This window comes from Leguminivora glycinivorella, chromosome 16, assembly GCF_023078275.1.
Source record: "Leguminivora glycinivorella isolate SPB_JAAS2020 chromosome 16, LegGlyc_1.1, whole genome shotgun sequence".
Taxonomy (NCBI): Eukaryota; Metazoa; Arthropoda; class Insecta; order Lepidoptera; family Tortricidae; genus Leguminivora; species Leguminivora glycinivorella.
Window position 1 is genome coordinate 18,177,757 of NC_062986.1, and position 21,075 is coordinate 18,198,831.

Consider the following 21,075-nt stretch of genomic DNA (forward strand, 5'->3'; position numbering starts at 1 on the left):
TGACAGCATTTACCAATTCCTAATGTTATTTGTTTTGACATGTGCCGTCAATCACTTGAGACTAACTTGAATGTAATTCTTAAGGGTCTCACACTAATTAATTCATTTATTATGTATGAAAACGATGAAAATTAGTTTTTTGCGAATTTAACTATAAACTACTATTTAGCTTTAATAGTTTCATGTGTTCTGCCTACCCCTTTATGGGATACAGGCGTGATTGAATGTTGTATGTATGTATGTAACTATAAAAGTTATATAGAGGATGGTTCCCGATAATGACTTTACATACATACATACACACATACAATCACGCCTGTATCCCATAAAGGGGTAGGCAGAGCACATGAAACTGCTAAAGTCTCAGTGCCACTATTGGCAACTAAGGGGTTGAAAGAAAACGAAAATTGTGACATTGCAGTGACAGGGTTGCCAGCCTCTCGCCTACGCCACAATTTCACCCAAATCCCACAGTCGACTTCTACGACACCCACGGGAAGACAGGGGGTGGTGAAATTCTTAACCCGTCACCTTGCGTCGTGTCGAATTTAACAGAAAACAAAAAAAGCACGGCGTATATACTCGTATTATCTTGATGTATTAGCCATTGTTACGTTGGCAGGAAAACTAAATCCTTATGTGAGCAGCCCTTTGTGTTCGTAATTTCTTCAAGATTGCTCCTTTGTCGTCGGGTGTGCGTATCAGGCCCCGTAGCCGAATGGCATTTCTCCGACGCCAAACGAAAGCGATACGCCGCTGGCTCTGTCGCGCCAATACGCAAGCGCGATAGAGATAGATATCTACTAGCGCTTCGTTTCGTGAGCGTTTCGTGAGCGATTGTGCCATTCGGCTAGCCACCCAGATACCTTTTCTGCTCAGCCAGGTTGTAAGTGGTTTGGAATGTGTAAGCGAGTCAATAACTCATGAGGGCCCAGTATACAGGATAAGCTACGTGAATTCGTATCAAATATAGAAGGTGTTTTCATAACTTATCTTTTTAAGTTACCTAAATTAAATACCTACTCAAATCTTAACTAATACACAACCATTAATATAATTAAGCCCCCGACGCAAAAACGACGGGGTGTTATAAGTTTGACGTATCTGTCTGTCTGTCTGTCTGTGTGTCTGTCTGTCTGTGGCATCGTAGCTCCCGAACGGATGAACCGATTTAGATTTCGTTTTTTTTTTGTTTGAAAGCTGAGTTAGTCGGGAGTGTTCTTAGCCATGTTTCATGAAAATCGGTCCACTTATGTCGCGGTCGGGGTTTTTTTAATTTTTATTTGAGACAGATAGACAGACAGACAGACAGACAGACAGACAGACAGACAGACAGACAGACAGACAGACAGACAGACAGACAGATAGACAGATAGACAGACAAACAGTCAGACAGACAGACAAACAGACAGACACGTCAAACTTGTAACACCCCGTCGTTTTTGCGTCGGAAGTTAAAACACCACCGACGCTAGTAGGTAATGCATTTTTCCCCTCACCAGCTCGGAAACACGTGTTTTGTCCTTTAATACCAGCGGGTAAAAACGCATTTTATCCACTAGTGGGTAAAGTAATTTGACCTTGAATAAAGTCAAATTTGCTGCTTTAAAATTGATAAAAGTAGGTGACTCTAGTAATAAAGATGATTTACCACCTGTAGAACTACTGGAAGCAGTGATAAACGCATTTTTTGCGTTTTAGTTTCCTCGCTATAGTGAGGGAAAAGTTTTGTGTTACACTCGGGTGCAAATGTATTTTACTTCTCGTGTGTTAAAAAACTCGCAAGTTCAGGATTCTATTTTCGAACCACTCGCTTCGCTCGTGGTTCAACTATAGAATCCTTTCACTTGCTCGTTTTTCAATTCCGCACTCGGCGTTAAAATACAACTTTGCCCCCTTGTATAACAAATAACTATTAAAACGTCAAAAATTCACAATGGAAGCTCCGTTCTTCGACCTTTATTCTTGTACAGTCAACAACACAGCTGTCAATACAAAGTGACAAAAATACGTATATACAACTTAATTGCCTGTACATTACGGTATGCATACATATTTTTGACACTTTGTCTGTATTCACAGCTGTGTTGTTGACTGTACAACCACACAGGAGGTAGGGCACTTGTAGGGGGTAGGGCATAGCGGATGATATTCCGCTTTGTGTGGTAGGGCACAGCACAGCAGATATCGTCTCGCTCGAATCTAGAGCAGAGCCCAACTGGGGTAGTACCTCCGTCTTACAGAAGACCGCAGCCAAATAGCACTAGACCCTACTCATAGTGTTGTGTTCCTGCCGGTGAGTAAGGCTGCCAGAGCTCAACGAGGGTCCGGTGTGCTGATGACAGGAGGACTAACGGAATTAACTTGTTCCGTCTTTTGTCCTTTGAGTCGTCGGCAACCCGAACCCTCCTTAGAACTTGTACACTCCTTTTGTACACAGTACTTAACACAGCAAAAGGGAATGTACAAGTTTCTAATGGGGTGGCAACGCGCATGTGACACTGTTTGAGTTGCAGGCGTCCATAGGTTACGGTGACCGCTTTACATCAGGCGGGCCGTATGCTTTATTGCCACCGACGTAGTATAAGAAAAAAAAACAATACATCTCCTGTAGCCTAGCTCACCGCTATGAAAAATCCTCGTCGATTTGCCATTGTCAGTCCTTGTACCCGAATGATTGAAGACTTATGCTTCCGGGTTCAGTTTACATTGGTTATTATTTTATGTAAAATAAAGTCCTCCGATGCATCTGTCTGTATAGTCTGGCAAAAAAGACTGGAAAATAAAAAGTGAATGGCAATATTGTTGTTTGCTGTGATGACCTAAACACAGTAGTACATTACTACAGAGGCCGGGACAAAAGGGGATGCCGGCCGAAGACATGTAGACAGATAGGTCTGAGGCACAGAACAATAAAAAACAGAAAATTAAAAAAACAAAATCAAAGACAGGAAAAAAAATTGTAACAAAACGCACCAAAATCAAATATTGGCCTCGGCGTTGTACCAGTTGCAGTCGGCACGTCTAATAAGCCTCTTATAGTGTTTTTTAAACGGCCAAATACCTAGATGTTATGTCACAAATATCAGTGACTGGAAATTAAAAAACCGGCCAAGAGCGTGTCGGGCCACGCTCAGTGTAGGGTTCCGTAGTTTTCCTTATTTTTCTCAAAAACTACTAAACCTATCAAGTTCAAAACAATTTTCCTAGAAAGTCTTTATAGAGTTCTACTTTTGTGATTTTTTTCATAATTTTTAAATATATGGTTCAAAAGTTAGAGGGGGGGGGACGCACTTTTTTTTCCTTTAGGAGCGATTATTTCCGAAACTATTAATATTATCAAAAAACGATCTTAGTAAACCCTTATTCATTTTTCAATACCTATCCAACAATATGTCATACGTTGGGGTTGGAATGAAAAAAAATATCAGCCCCCACTTTACATGTTGGGGGGGTACCCTAATAAAACATTTTTTTCCATTTTTTATTTTTGCACTTTGTTGGCGTGATTAATATACATATTGGTACCAAATTTCAGCTTTATAGTGCTAACGGTTACTGAGATTATCCGCGGACGGACGGACGGACGGACGGACGGACGGACGGACGGACGGACGGACAGACAGACATGGCGAAACTATAAGGGTTCCTAGTTGACTACGGAACCCTAAAAAGAGAATTTTCCTTCGTATATTCACTAAAACTAACTTACATAATTATAAAGTTATTTTAGTCAGTCTCACTACAAGACACGTAACAGAACTATGATGACACGTTAAGTTTCCGTGAAAAAACGAAGGAAAACATTTCGCACTATATCTGGATCGATACATTTTGCTAATAAACTCGGTTATTTTATTTTATTTTATTTTTTTATTTTACTATACCTATACATTATTAAATATGGTAAATTCTACGCGCGAAGCCAGAGCGCATCGCTAGTAATATAAATAGTAAACCGGTTTAGTTTGAACCGTGCGATGAGGGCTTTATCGGGAACGTTCAGTTTGGGGTTAATCCTTGGCGTGAAAGGTCTTAAGTGTCTTACTATGTTTGAGAAAAGGGTACTCGATAACATGTACTATAACTGATAGGGTAGGGAGATTAGCCTAAATCCGGCAAACGGGGTAAAACGGAAGTATGATAATAATAAATCCCGTGTGGTGACGGGTTAAGAATTTCACCACCCCCTTTCTTCCCGTGGGTGTCGTAGAAGGCGACTATGGGATATGGGTTAAAGTGTGGCGTAGGCGAGAGGCTGGCAACCTGTCACTGCAATGTCACACTTTCGTTTTCTATCGACCCCTTATTTGCCAAGAGTGGCACTGAAACTTGAGTAGTTTCATGTGCTCTGCCTACCCCTTCATGGGATACAGGCGTGATTGTATGTATGTATGTATGATAATAATAAGTTTTTTTGAAAAAATGTTATTTTTGTCACAAGCTTTTATGCCGACTATATATTGCTTTCCACTGTCATCTACAGCTCTCCGAGACGTTTTTAAAAACCCCTTACTCGATGGGGATAAGACATTTCATTACAGAGTTCTTATGGCCACCTATGGCCATACAAGTGCGTAGGTACGTAGTAAATCGTACGACGTTTTTCAGTACAGATGGACCTCCGAAGTTTCGACCTGACATATAATGAACCACTTCTCGCACTAGTGTGTAAAAAAACACCACCTGTAAATAGTACATTACGATACAAGTGCGTAAAAAAGGAAGTTCGAAACGAGTGGCGATAAATTAAAACACGACCAAAGGGAGTGTTTTAAATCGACACGAGTTACGAATTTCCTTTTCGCATGTGTATCGTAAGTACTATTTCAATATTCACCTCCTAAGGGGGTGAACAGAAACGGGGGTACAAAGTTAGCACGCGGGCGAAGCTAGTCACTAATATTTTGTTAGTTAAATAAATAAAGCTGTAATAATTGATCTTGTTATGGTAAAACTAAATTATTTACCAAGGATGTTCGTGTTCTCGTCGGCCTAACCGGAAATGCCGCCATGTTGTCCACAGGAAGTGTTTATTTGCTACGTGCTAGAAATATTCCATGTTGACACATTATGTTATAATTTGTCACTTAGTCACGGAAAATTGTGTGGTTATTACTTTTTTACGAACTGTATGATGGTGGCTAAAGTTTATTGTTTTAGTGTTTAATTTTCATTTTATTACCACTGCCCTAATAAACGAGAAAAGAATATTAAAAGGCAGGCATTTTTGAAAAGATTTATGACGTACATGGGCATTTTCAGATTTTGGTTCCTCAGAATAGCGTAAGTTGTTAGCAAACATTAACTCGCTGTCAGTTTTGTGACGACAATTAAGCACAAATTCTATCTAAAAATTTACATTTTTCACATTCTGAATGTAGATTATCGCTGAAAGTTTTGCAATTATCACAAAAACAATATTTTTGTTCAAATTTCCTGCTTAATTTTCGTCGTAAAACTGACAGTGAGTTAATTTTGTTAACAACACGCTAATTGGGGGATCCCAAATTATGAAAATGCCCACCTATATAATTAAGTAACTAATACGGCAACATTTCGGAGGGGTTTATAAGGATTTACAGGATTGTGGCACCATGTATCTCACTCGCACCAATAGGTCTGGTAGGTTATCTTTAATATATTAAAAATAAAATCTGTCAAACAAGCTCGTTAGTACAAAAAAAAAGCACGTAATGTAATATTTTATGGGATGAAAAATCATCGATCGTTTTTCATTAATCTGACGTACATAATATGTTATAGACAGACTATAGTTAAAGGATGACAACTTTTCATTTGACTTTAAAAGAATGCCACTACAAACCGTTTTCACGTTTCAATAATGTACGGACGTCATATATAATAGGGACAGCGTACCGGTTTCGCGTTAATATTTGAAGAAAATTATAACAGATAACCAACCATGACAAAATTATTTTTCTCAAACATGCAATGAAATATTGTCTTTACGTTCCTTAAAATGGGCTGGGAAGTATCGCTTTTTGGGCGCAACAACTCGAGAGGACTGTAAAGGGATTTCATATTATTTTTTAGGCCTAGGCCTGCAAAGTCTTTTTTTTATAAAGTATTGTCCTTTAGAGCATTTTTTTTTATTTCATTGTATGTTTGAGAAACGCACTATACGTGCCTTGGCGTGAAAACGGATTCCCGGCCTCGTATCTTTATCCCACTTGGCCGGAAATCCTCATTTTCCCGGCCTCTGATGTAAATGTACTATTTTACATTAATAAAAAATCACAATATACCTATTAAAGTACTATATTATCACATATAATCTACCAAGCGCCCAGAAACTCGTCGCTACTATTCCTGCACCAGGCGCGCACGCGGCCTTTCATCCGATGCCCGCTTTTCGCGCGCACGAGCACTAGGAAATACCGGTACCCCACCCCCCCGCGGAGCAGCGTTGTGAGACATCCCCCTGTGTCGACCGCCAGGCGGCTAAGCTGAAAGAGAATAATTATTATTATTATTGCTGACAGCCGCTCAGCTTAAATGGGACTGGGCCGGACACATCTGCCGCATGCCAAACGACCTGTGGGCCAAGAAAAGTACCGAATTGACACCAAACGTAGCAGACCGCGAAGGAGATGGCGGTAAGATCTTGACGTCTTTCGAAAAGATTGGCCAAACATTGCCTTAAACCGAGACGCGTGGAAGAAAGAGGGGGAGGCCTTTGCCCAGCAGTGGGACACAACAAGCTAACAAATAAATAACAATTATTGCTAACGGCCTGGCTTGGGTGGACGGCGACATAGTTTCATCGACGTCGCCCACCTAAGACACTTCCAGGATATTTCAATGAACGCAATACAAAACATGTTGTTCAAACTCGTCTACCTATTGCTAAAACACTATGTTAGGTCGCGTGTTGTTAAACTAATTAATAATCATTAGTATCATTGTTTTTCTAAATCCTGTTATTTTAGTCACAGCATGGTTACCCTATCTAGGTTTTTAAGAGAAAATAGTTCGAACCTAGTTTTGTAGTATAAACTCACCTTTTTGGTTATCTAGACTGACATTTTATGAATAAAATGCATTCTGACATTACCTGTCAGAATAATCAACACCTTGATAACTGATACGACACCTACAACTGACGTTTAGCCAGACATGCCATGACGTCACAATGAGTGACCACATTTCCAGAATTGGATTCATTTATTTTGTTAGAAAATTAGCAAAATTTAATTACGCGCATGTTGAGTTGCAGGCGTCCATAGGTTACGGTGACCGCTTTCCATCAGGCGGACCGTATACCTGTTTGCCACCGACGTGATATAAAAAAACGTAGAATTTTAAGATCTGAATAGGTGAAATATATTCTTCGTCATTAAGAGCCGGAATCACTTATTTTGTATTACGTTCATTGAAACAGTTTGTGTTTCCGCACGAGTACAATCCAGGTCTCTTTAAAGCAAGAGTAAATAGGTATCTCATAGGTAAGCGTGCTCCACCGTAGACCGCATCATCACTTACCATCAGGTGTGATCGTGGTCAAACGTCTACCTATCCATACTAAAAAAAAAACACCCTGTAGATCGAAGGTTTGATTTCGTCGCATCGCATCGCCGTCGCGTGTCCGTCGTCCACGCAAGCGACAGCGAAAGGGTCAAGATTTAGGGCCCATTTAGACGGTTCGAGAACTCGCATACGAGTTTTATTACATTGCGGTATTTGAAGGCTGTGCAAAATTGTATGTAACCTCAACAGCCTGCAATGTAACTGAAATCGCATGCGAGTTCGCACGCCGTCTAAATCAGGCCTTAGGAAGGAAAATATTTTATTCGAAGCCCTTTCTGCCTTTGGCTTTACATAACGTCGAGCATAAGTAGCTATATATTGGGAGTTCTGCCCCACTCCTAATGCTCCAGCTTCGCTTCGCTCGCTGTCGCAGTCGTGGTCCAGAAACCCCCAATATATAGCTCGTATCAGTGGGGTAGAACCCGTTTCCCTATACGTAGTCGTATCATTGGGGTAGAACACCGAGATGCATTTGGATTTTCTCGATACGTAGCCGTTAACGTTGTATTCAGCTAAATCCAAAATATTATGTTAAGTGAGGGTTGATTTTATGTTACGATAAAAAAATGCAAAAGGCTTAACACAACGGGTACTGCTAGCATTGCACCCACCAGATCTTGTTCTATTTGAGAACCAGATCTCGTAACGCACCATCATAGCCCAGATTTGCATCGGGTAGAGGTTTGCCGGGCTAGGTTTATTACGGTGTTTTTCACACTCTCACAACACAGACTTGGCCAGAGACTGTAATGTTAGAGTATGGATGGGATCTCCAACGTTACTACGACCGTCTAGCAACATGGATCACCCGTGTAATACAGCACCTACCATGAGACAGGAATTTATCGCTGTATACGTCATCACGTATGTGTTTAACCGTCATCACGTTGTAGTGTGTCATGCATACATACCCTGCCCAAGGTAGGGTTATTAGAACCAAGTATGTTGCACACGCCACCGCGTTACCAAGTCAATGTCACAAGGTTGGCCATGCCTCGCAACATCGAAGAGGTAAGAGTACCTGAGACTATCGGTCGGTATAGCCACAGTCACTCCGACATGCCTTTCATTGTAAATTGTATATATACAAACGAATACAAAAAACTTCAATAGCGCGATGTAGACCTGACAATGTGATTGGTTGTTAAATGTGACGTTGGTGTTACGAGATTTAACGTAATTTGCCTTTACTAGTACCGATTTCAACCATAGTCCGATCGTATTCAAGTTCAAAATACATTTATGTAATTTTATCTTCATGTAAACTTAGTTCATAATGTAAAACCAACAAAACTTAAAGTAAGGTTAAATCAAAAAACAATGTTATCCACTGAAAATAAAGCATAATTTTTATTTAAGTCTATAGTTACATACATACATATGATCGTAAGACTAACAAAGTACGTATGTATTAATACTCTAAACTGTTTATGAAACGTAAATAGTCGAACCTGCTATGCTTTGTCTTTGTCATACTTTGGATATAATATATAAATAAACAAGTGACGGAACATGCGATAACAGGTAGTCGAGTCCGATATGTTGATATGTAATAATCCGATTAAAGAATAAAATAAGAGATTGGTTACTGTTTCTACCTAAGTCATATACGCATCTAAGTTTATGAACATAATACTGATAAGCTTAATGAATGAAAAGTAATGGTAATACAGACTGATTAAATAAAAGATAGGATTTAAACCCTTATTTTTGAAATGATCTACAGGAAAGACGCGAACCTTTTTGCTTTTCACTATCGCAAATTCAAATTATTTTGACAAATAAGTCTATTGAAAAGAATAGTGTATTGAATTTAAGTTAATTACATTTATATATATATATAATAGTAATAATTTTTTCTGCATATCAACAACTATTATTCGAAATGACGCTTCTGTTGTGTTAATCACAATGTGTCGAGGTATTTTATTTCAATCAACAATGTCGCTGATATGAGAATTGCATGTTACTTACTGAAAATGATGACGCTGTGTTTATTGTCCTATACCATGATATTATTTAACCAACATTCTATAAAGGTGAGTTGTGTTTTATTGTATGAAACATTGTTGTTCTTTAATGATTTTATAATAATTTAGTGTAAATAATTAATGCATATAATATGTTAATACATATTATATGCATTGAAGAAGGTTTGTTTTTAAGTTGTTTTCCATAAATGTTCAAAAATATTATAAGTAGTCTTGTCCTTGTATAGTGTGTCACTGACTTTCTTAATTACTCTGTGCATTTAATTGTATAATAATTATTGTATTGCACTATCGCCCGACCCAAGGCTCCACGGAAGACCAGCGCTGTGCCACCATCAGTGTCAGAGCATATGTCGAGTGGTGTCCTTTTGCAACCACAAACCAAACCCAATGTAACTGATTTTGTACTGTTTAGTATGTAAGCCTCATATTGTATATTTTATTTGGCTGCAATTAATGTCTTTATTTTCTTACTTTCTTTCTTCTTTCAAAAATGTTTAATACTTACGTAGGTAGCACCCGAACTAACGAAAAACGATAGTGTTGATGGTATTTGTCATATATATATATATATATATACTGAAATAAAAAATAAAAAACATTTTGAACTTAATCGGTAAGTACTCGTGGTAGCGGTCATATTTACACGTGTTGCAAGACTTGCGGTATTATTTGTTAATTCGATACTTTGTCGGCGCTTTGTGAAATACAAGTGGTAATATACTTTGAATATAAATTATGTGCTTCAATTTATAAAAACGATAATATTTATTTAAATTTATAATATTTAGATCTAAAGTTGAATGTCAGAACTTGGTTCTTTAGTCATATATTTATGTTTCGATTTAATATCAACTCATCAAATATTTCACTATAAAATAATGCGTTTTTATGCAACAATTTCTTTACTATTCTGTATTGCGACGTGAAGCTGCTCGTTATTTTTGTTAAGTGAGGAATCTGCAACTTTCAACTTCATTTAAAATGTTAGTAAGTATTTATAACCCTATATATCGAATCTCTTTAAAACTTTGATTTAAGTATTGTTGGTATATTTTTATTCTTTTTTGAAGGTCTGACTCCGAATGTTCAGTATACACGCGCACGCCCTCACCTGAACCGAAGAAGATTGCTACAAAGAATATCAAGAAAAGGAAATCATCCTCAGCCGCAAGGTAATTCATTTATTTTATATTAATTAAAATAATCCTTAGAGTTATATTTAACAGTTCCTGCTAGTCTAGTCGTTAGTGACTCTGTTTTCTAAGCTTGAGGTTACAGGATTTAATCCTGGTAAGGCATATCTGTGTGTTTATCACGTTAATTTATTTCTCAGTTATCTTATTCTCATCTATTTATAACGTTGTCAGTCATAACTATGAACTTGGTTTAGTTTTGTGTCAACATAATTATTATTAATTGACATATATTTAATATTGTTTTTCTTATTTAAGGTCCGAAGTTGAAACAGAAAATCGACGGGTACTACATTCATCCTCACCAACACCTTGCGCGCAAAAGAAAAAAACAACCAAAAAAGCACGAACGTCAACCAGTGAAAATAAGAATGTTGGCTCTAGGTACTACTTATTTTTAGTTGTTTTTAAAATTAAATTACTTTATTGTGATTGTGCAACTATAACATAATGTATTTGCTTGAAATATTGTAATTCTGTTTTATTTTTTCAGTTCTTCCAAAAAATCGCCTGAAACCGATATCTTCAAAATCATAAGAGAAGAAGAGAAGATCACCAGCGAGGGCAGTTCGAAAACCGTCAAGACAACATCATCGTTTACCAGCCGCGTATCGACAGGTTCTAGTCGACGCACTACGATAACAGACGGTAATTTTTTCATTGATTTAAAAGTGTATAACATTAATGATTACCAAAAATCTGAGCCTGAAGAACGTTATAAAAAAGCATTAGCGTCGGTTAAATTGCAATGTCAAGAGAATTCCTCCGAGTGGAATCAAATACAAACGTTCTTAGGTCAAGCCTTTAATATTTTTGGAGAATGTGAACCTGTTTATTATAATAATTATAAAAAAATTAGTTGAATATTTTCAAATCTCCCACAGTAAGAGAATTCTATTTAAACAAAATTTTGTTATTTTTTATTCAAAGTTGTTGACAAAATCAAGTTATAGTTAATAGCAAAGGTAGATACCTACGTCTATAACTAAATCTCGAATATGGTTTTTGCATTAAGAATATAATATATTCGTATAGCGTACGATATTATCGTACGCTTATATAAATAGTTTGTGTACAAAAATAGATACTTAAATATTATAGGTTTTCAATATTTTATGTGCGAAAAAGTTTTAATGAATAAATACAGAAATTAATTTTTGTAAGATAAAAGGTTACTTTCTGTTAAATTTAAAGAATATTTTCGAATGCGATAATTTAATACTGCGACTTTATTTGATTTATATTTATAGACTTATACTACCATACTTTGCATAGTGTTAACAATTCATTGCATTCTTAATTAGAAGTCAGTCGAGTCAACTGTTTTGATTAATACAACGTATGCTAATAGTAAATAGATGTATTAAATTAGTGTTTGACAAATTACGGTTTCAAAATAGCCTAGTGAGTTTAGCTACATCTTTTGCATTAACATAATTCATTATGCCTTTCTGTGTACCGTGTAGTTCATCTGTAGACAAAAATAAATGGACAGGTCATCTTCGAAGCACTGCACATAAAACAACTGTATGTTCTAACAAATTACTTAATGATGGTGTTGAAGTAGTAGAGTCTGCATTTCGGATGCGCATTGCCACTTATCGTATATCAGCAACCAACGACCAAAGTCTGGCGTCTGTCGATGCGTTTATGAACTCTATTCGAAACAAAATAAAACGGCTTTTAGATAATTCACTTACGAAACATACGTGCGTAAAAGTAAATTTCGAGCTCTTTGGATTGTTTTTAATGTTCAAAGATAATAGTCAATCAATAAAATCATTTGGAACTAAAAATAAAATTTTATACTTAAGTTATGATTTTGAGTCACTGTTTTGCGAAGTTGTTAACTGTCTAAAGAAAAAATTTGAGGAATTTCAAGACCGTGATAGTGGATGGGCTTTTGTTAGTAACTCTCATTTAGAGATCAACATTAACAAGTATCAACCATTACGAGGTTCAAGCTATGTTGACCTGCCAAAGTTCATAAAAAACAAAAAAGCATGTATAAATATACAAAACAACGATCAATGCTGTTTTTTATGGTGTGTAACAGCGGCTTTGCATCCTTCTACAAAACACCCTGAAAGAGTATCATCTTATCCTAATTTTCGAGACGTTTTGAATATTTCTCAAATTTCTTTTCCAGTCACATTTGATGACATAAGAATATTCGAAAAAAATAACCCTATGATTTCATTGACGATTTTTGGTTTGAAAAATAATAAAATTGTTGTGGGCCCCCTTTACAAGTCTAAAGTATCTAGTAATCAGAAATGTAGAAAAAATATAAACCTACTTTTAATAGACGATGGTAGTCACCCACCACATTATGTTCTAATTAAAGACTTGAGTCGTCTTGTGCGCAGACAAGTAACAAAGCATAATAGTAAGATATACTTTTGCGAAACCTGTCTGTTATTTTTTCTCACGCAGGAAGAACTCGCAAATCACTTGTGTACTGGAATAGTTACCGTTTTACCAGAAAAGGGGACAGTAATTAAATTTAAACATTTCGATCGTAAACAGAATGTTCCATTCGTTATATATGCAGATTTTGAATCGTTACTACAACCAACTGAAACTAGTGACTCTGATACTGATACTAGTGATAGTCTTACCCCTAACACTACAACTTTGCATCATCATATACCAGCTGCCTTTGGGTATCATATTGTTTGTAACGCAGATCCGAGTCATAATCGTTATTTCTCTTATCGCGGTACTGATTGCGTCGATAAATTTATTGAGGCAATCTACAAAGATGTTGCTAAAATTTATAAAATTGTGAACAAAAATACCCCAATAATATGTAATGAGAATGACGACCAAAACTTTTTGAACGCTAAACGTTGTCATATTTGTAACCATTTTCTATTTTCTGATCGGGTTCGAGATCACTGTCACATTACAGGAAGATATCGGGGAGCGGCACATAATATATGTAACTTACAATATAAACGTCCTTGTTTCGTACCTATTTTTTTTCACAATCTGTCTGGTTATGATTGCCATCTATTTATCAAAAAATTGGGGGAGGCACCTGGAAACGTCAAAGTTATACCTAAAACCAAAGAAAACTATATTTCTTTTACTAAATTTATCCCTATCGAGAATGAGTATTTTCAGCTTCGTTTTGTAGATTCTTTCAAATTTTTAGATACAAGTTTAGAAAAACTAACTACAACTATGCAGAAATCTGACTTTGTTCATTTACATAAATATTTTTGTAATGATGAGGAGTTTGAATTACTTACACGAAAAGGTGTGTTTCCCTATGAGTATATGAATAAATGGCAATGTTTTGAAGAAAAATACCTGCCAAGTATTGACTGTTTTCATAATTCGCTCACTGATGAGAACATTTCTGTAAAAGATTATAATCATGCGCAAAAAGTATGGCAACAGTTTAAAATTCAAAATTTAGGTGAATATACAGACCTATATTTGCAAACGGATGTTCTTCTGCTAACCGATATTTTTGAAAAGTTTCGCGCTATTTGCAAACAACACTATGACTTGGATCCTGCTTTTTATTTAACTACACCTAGCTTATCATTTGATGCCATGCTTCTGAAAACTGGTATTGAATTAGAGCTTATAGATGACTTTAACATGCTTAAGATGATCCAATCTGGAATAAGAGGGGGAGTCTGTATGACCTCTCTACGATATGCAAAGGCTAATAACATATACTTACCTCACTATGACTCATCCCAGATAGACTCATACCTAATTTATATCGACTGTAATAATTTATATGGTTACAGCATGTGTCAGTATATGCCCCTATCAGACTTTAGGTTTCTAGAAACCAATGAAATAAGTGCTTTAAATATCACTCAAATCCCTGATGACTCGGATTATGGTTTCATTCTAGAAGTTGATATTATTTACCCCAATGATTTACATGATAAACATAATGATTTACCATTTTGTCCCGAAAAATGTGTTCCACCAGGTGGGACGCATTATAAACTGGTACCTAATCTATATGACAAATATTTGTATGTGATTCATTATGTACATTTGAAAACGTGTCTTAAACATGGTTTAAAATTAAAAAAAGTACATAGAGTAATTACGTTCAAACAGTCCCCTTACTTAAAACAATATATTGATATGAATACAAGGCTACGTCAAGAGGCAACGTCTGTCTTTGAACAAGATTTTTGTAAATTGATGAATAACAGTATATTTGGTAAAACTTTAGAAAATACTGAGAAAAGGGTTGATGTGCGCTTAGTTAATCAGTGGACAGACAATGATAACACAACAAAAAAGAAAATCACCGCTGACAGATTAATTGCAAGGCCAAATTTTCACAGTGTATCAGTTTTTACTGAAAATTTGGTGGCAGTTCAATTGAAACCAGATCTAATAATTTTAGATAAACCGATCTACATTGGTTTCGCTGTACTAGAGTTATCTAAAAGTCATATGTATGATTTTCATTATTCAGTATTTAAACGTTTTTATGATACTCGTCTACAAATGTGTTACACGGATACAGATAGTTTTGTTTATTATATACAAACAAAAGACTTTTTTAAAGATTTAAGAATGCATTTTTTAACATATTTCGATACTAGTTGTTACGATATTGATAATAAATTTTTATTACCTGTTCAAAATAAAAAAGTGCCAGGACTTTTTAAGGATGAAATGAAAGGAAAAATGATTAAAGAGTATGTTGGACTTCGTTCTAAAGTGTATTCTATCAAAACAGTTGATAAAATTATTAAAAAAGCTAAGGGTGTGAGAGAACCTGTAGTATGCAAATTTGAGTTTTCTCATTACGTGAAATCATTATTTCAAGGAGATGAAATAAAAAGAAGAAACATATTATTTAAGTCGATTAAGCACAATATATTTACCCAAAGTGTAAATAAAGTCGCCCTTTCAGCTAATGATGATAAGCGTATGATATCTGACAACCAAATAGTGACGAAAGCTTGGGGGCATACCTCAATACTTAATGTTTAATTTGTAATCAATTGTCATGTTTTGTATAAAATAAATTGTACTATATGCAGTCAGAGGTCATTAGTAAATTGAATAGCACATATAATTGAAACAACATTTTGATATTAATTTTATAAATCTATTAAAAACTATAAATATAAGTTGAAGATAATAACTAATTCAATTATATGTCCTAAAAATAAATCTTTCTTCTACTTATTATACTTATTGTGTTTTTATTTTAACAATATTATTCAGTGATGTCTTATGATAAATAAATATATTATCTTATTATTTTCTTGTTTTCATTTTAATTTACCTTAAACATTTCTATAGATAGTTTATTCATAAACGTGTTCATAAAACAAGTTGTGACTTGTTTAGGTAAAGACATACACACGTGTAAAGTTAAAGCTATCATATAACAGGATTGCGCATTTATATTTTGCTGAACAAACAATAGCTAACCTTTATAAGCGCAAAGTAATTTTTAATTGGTTACATTCGAATAGCATCAACGCGTCTTTATTATCCACTCGCAGACATAGACCTGGTAAGTTGTTTTTTAACTAACTACTTATTAAAATTATATATATATATATTATATATATATTAAAATTATATATTATATTTTACAAATCAAATAAACATTAAAATTAATTTATTTGTGGTTATATACATTTTTGTTCGTTGTGTAATCTGATTTATCAATATTATATAATTTTTCGTTTTGTCTTAGGTTTTCAAAAAATGGCAGACAGCGAAGACATCCCAATTCCATTTTCGCAATATGCACAAGAGTTTGAGCTACCACAAGAATTTGACGATAGCGACTTATATAAAAAAATTAAAAAGAACATCGAAAACCCTAAAGCCAAGAAACGTAATAAAGTTAACATTCATAATAAAGTAGTGAAAAGGACTCAAGGACACCCACCATCTTTTGTGATAAATAATCATGAGATCAAAGGCAATAAACTGATCAAAATTCAAATAATCAACATAACAGAGGATGTAAGGGATCAAAACGATGAACAGAACGAAAATGTATTACTGAGCGCGCAGTATGTTGCAGGCGATAATTTTGATGAAATTATTGACAGCACAGAGGCTTTAATAAATAAAATTTCAAAAAAATTTGTGGATACAGTACTAGTTATTAAAGTTGTATTTTAAATATTATATAAGTAATAAATATTATATGAGTAAGTTGTCGTTTTATTTATATCCATACTAACTAATAAGTTTTTCTTATGCAAATTATGTAAAATCTAAGCTAAAAATTAAAAATATAACATTTACTATAAAAAACTTATTAGGTAGTTATCAGTAGTTATATAGAATGGTATAAAAAAAACTAATATAATTAATAACAAACATTTATTTTAAGAAACACATTTTGAATACAAATTAAAATTAGATTTGTCGATTGTCTAAATACCATTTTTTTATACATAAAACATTTTTTAATGCACAAGATTTTTTATGATACACACAGTTAAAAATACATTCATTAGTACAATATTTTTTATACAGTTCTTTTAAATTAGGCACATCTTTTTCACCCAAATCTAAAATAGTGCATTTTGGATATAAATCTTTAATCCATTGAACTTTTTCCAAACCTTTAACGTAGATTGTCTTATCTTTTATATGGTTATCAATAAGTCTTCTAAATTCTCTATAATCAACATAACCTTCGTGCCATAAAATACCTAAATGTTTTTCAATCCATCTTGTCTGCCTCTTTTCACTTTCCGCCAATTTAGAAAAACGAAAAGGGGTTTTATTAAGAAAACTTGAGTGTATTCTAGCGTGCTGTATGCAAATTCTTTGACAATAAATTCATTTTCTTTTGTTTTAAATCCTTGAAGGTCTACAAATATATGCTGCATTACGATACTTTTTTCGTAATATTACTTAAGGGCTTATATTCAAATATACTATCATTTAAAATCAGACAGTAAGCTGCAGTGTTCTTTGGTATATCAGATTCACAATCCAATTCAACTCTCACATCTACCGATCCGGTTTTTAAGGTTTCGTTTTGACGAGAACAGTTGATAACAAATAAAGGAGCTATATCTTTAAAGTCTTGAGGACTTAACAACGGCGCTTGTAGACGGTTATAATAAGACTGCTGAAATTTCGCATACTGCTCGTATAATATAGCAAACTTTCCACCCGAAAAACTAACATCAAAACTTTCGTACGGAAAGTAGACTGAATTCAAAAAAACTTTAACATCTCTCAAATTACAGTGATCAAAATGTGTTATGTCTTTATTAGCGTCATTTTTTCGTCCCGTTTTCAAACCAATTATAATATAACGCGGCTTTTCAATTTGAGATGAAGTTTTGATAGACCAAGAATGTTTTGACGTCTCAGGCAAGAGCGGATATTCATATAAATCCCAAGTCCTAAATGCTATCTGAATGGCACGATCACTTTCCAAACATTTGAGTAAGTTTAATCTTTCTCGATCAGACACTTTAACATGAGGCATGCGCCATACTATTTTAGATATAGTAATATTGTCTATATATTCATTCGCATTTAGTTTAACGCTATTCAAATTAGTATTGGATCTTAAAATAATGAGTTCATGCTTGCAATTAATTATGATTTTGTTGTAATCCTCAGCAAACCCGAGAATCTTGTTTAAGGGTACAGACACGGAAAATGAACCTTGCGTGTTTTTTATGCCTTTGACATCAAATCCCCATAACTTAGACATAGATGCTTCCAGTTCATTCATAGATACAAGAGATTTCATAGTTGTTGTAACTCCTGCGTTTTTAATTTTGTCAATTTCGATTCCATTTAATTCATATCGAATATCTTGAAATAGATGAAGTATGGGGTTGTTTGTAAAAAGAACACTTTTTACCTCGGCTTTTGTTTCTCTATTGAATGCGGTTATAGTACCTTCTATGTATAAAGAACTTGCTGATGGTAGTACATAAAGATCTTGTTGGTTTATAGGTATACGTATTTCATCGTTGAAATTAAAACTTGTTACGTACGGCTTATATGAATGATATTCAAAGCTCTCGATAGAATTATCAAAGACAAAAGGTTCTGTTAAGTTTAATATACTCATTTTAATAGCCGTAAGCTTTGGAGGAATTGCTTATTTTGTTTCGTAAGTTTCACTTTAGGTCTTCTTTTTATGATTGCAGGATGAGTACTGATAGTTTTTTAAGAGAGATTGAAGTTTTATTGAAGTCTATCATTTTTTCCTTAGATGTAAGTATATCTGAATTTCTTCACCTCGTAAATTAACTAGATTATTTTTAACGTCTAAAATTCTTATCGTAATTGTATTTAAGCTGTTTTGGGTTACAGGAAATAAATAACGTTTTTTGGTGTTTCTATAATCCGATAACCAGGTGCCACATTTGGTACAAACTCGTGAATTATATGACTAGGTTTTCCGTTAACAAATGAACCGCTCACTATGTCACATTCAATGCGTACTATAGTTGTCGACAGAATGGAAACAGGATAAGGGGATTCGGTTAATATATTAGCTTGAATGGATTCTGAACCGAAGCCAAGTAAATTACCGATAGAGCCTTCTTTGTTGAAATGAATATTTTCAGAGCATAAAATAGATGTTTTTAAGGTATTATTATTGCATGTTAATGCAAAAGAGCATCCTTCAATATGTTCTTTAAGGTAATCGTCAATATCTTGAAGTTCATATGATCCTTCAGGAATTTTAATTACTTTGTTTTTACCATAATATAACTTATTATTTCTGTTGTCTATGTTGGGTATAGAATTAAAAGTTGACATATACAATAGCCCACACTCATATTCACCATCCAGTTGAAGAGCTGGTGAATAGTTTGTTAACAGAGTGGAAGATGTTCCAGTTATAGACAAAGTGAAAGACATTGTGAGAATGATAAACTGTTTATTGTGCGATGATATTTAAACGGTTATACCAATATTGTTTTAAGTATTTTAGACATAAATGACCACAATTGACAGTGTTAAACTTTTGGTACGTGTCATAATTATAGTAAATATCATATTTTTTAAATACCTCTTTAATTCTAGCGGAGGTGGAAGGTCTCCATAACTATTAAAATATTCACAATAATTATTATCTTTTACATAGGCTACCCAGTGTGTACCATTGTTTTTAGAACTGTCCAAATTAACAATTCCACATTCTACTTTTTTAGGACTCTTTGGTAAACTGTCTCTCATATAAACTCCTCGAAAATATGGAATATCAGATGAGTGTTTTAAAATATCAATATTTGAAAGAGCGCGCCTGGGTAACCTCTCATTTAGTTTTTTGAAATTTTCAAACATAATCCTTTGCCATTTTTATATGGTTTAATGTGTAAGCCTTTTCCTAATGCAATAGATTCCATCATCTTGTTATGTCGCTCTGATTCCGCTAAATTTTTTCTGGCGGCTTTGTAATCACCTACAGCTTTAGCAATTCCGGCAGCTCCTCCTGCTAATGATCCCAGCGCAGACAGACCGGCAAAAATAGGTATCAGCGGTAAGAAGCCTCCAGTTTTTGGAATTGGTATAATACGAGGTACCCGTACCTTGGAATTGGTATTGAAAATTTTTGTCGCAGCAATAAGAGCTCGATCAATTATATTACGTTTTGTTTTTGGTTTCTTTTTTAATTCAGTGCGTATCTTGGACACAAAACGTTTAAAAGGTTTTATACCCGCACCGGCCTTTATTTTCGATTTCATCACTTTGCTAACTAACCATGAAGCAATTTTTTCTCCTCTCCCTGCATCTTTCGACTTTCTTCTTTGTTTCGCCATTTCGTATAGTTCTAAATCAGCACGATGTCTACCAGCTAAATCAGAATAATTATCATATGCTATGTCGTGTTTCATACACGCATTATCTAGCGCATTAATTCCTTTATCACCTCTTTGTAACCTTTTGCGCAATTTCGTTCCCGGACCACAATAGTTATAACCAGGTAAGTGTAATTCGAAGGGCAAATTATTAATAGCGCTGTTTAAGAGTCCTCTCCCTTTCATATCCCGTAAGATAATAACACTATCATTAAAAGGATATTATATAAATAACATTAAACAATGGCACTTTTATCAATCCAACTGTTTTCGCTATCATCAAGGCCTAACCATTTAACATACAACTTTCTACCCTTTTTTTAATAACCTTTTCTACAAGGTAAACGTTTGGATGGTTGGTTTTCAGAAGTTCTTCTTCGTAAAATGTACCGAGTATAGTGTTTTTATGCTGGTCTTGAACGTGATACGTAACAGGTTGAGTGCGATTCACATGAGTAATAGTGAAAAGTTCTGTTGACCAATTAGGTGTGTAACCTTTGTGAAAGGCATTTTTATACTTACTAATGC

The 21,075-nt window shown here is 34.7% G+C and overlaps 1 protein-coding gene across 1 annotated transcript; it reads left to right on the forward strand.

Annotated features, from left to right (window-relative positions):
- The first annotated feature begins 8,350 nt into the window (after positions 1 to 8,350).
- LOC125234950 lies at positions 8,351 to 16,879 on the forward strand. The gene is made up of 6 exons (XM_048141372.1): positions 8,351 to 8,415; positions 10,201 to 10,257; positions 10,616 to 10,717; positions 10,997 to 11,122; positions 11,232 to 11,386; positions 16,443 to 16,879. Exons 1-6 carry the CDS (start codon positions 8,351 to 8,353, stop codon positions 16,877 to 16,879), a joined length of 942 nt encoding a protein of 313 aa, XP_047997329.1.
- Positions 16,880 to 21,075: the final 4,196 nt, after the last annotated feature.

What these genes read in the sequence shown, in the direction of transcription:
- LOC125234950 (XM_048141372.1), top strand. Translation starts at nt 8,351, where the DNA reads ATGGATCACCCGTGTAATACAGCACCTACCATGAGACAGGAATTTATC. An exon ending in ATCGCTGTATACGTCATCAC is followed by an intron (nt 8,416 to 10,200) that starts GTATGTGTTTAA and finishes ACGTGTTGCAAG; the next exon opens with ACTTGCGGTATTATTTGTTA. An exon ending in ACGCACTACGATAACAGACG is followed by an intron (nt 11,387 to 16,442) that starts GTAATTTTTTCA and finishes GTTTTGTCTTAG; the next exon opens with GTTTTCAAAAAATGGCAGAC.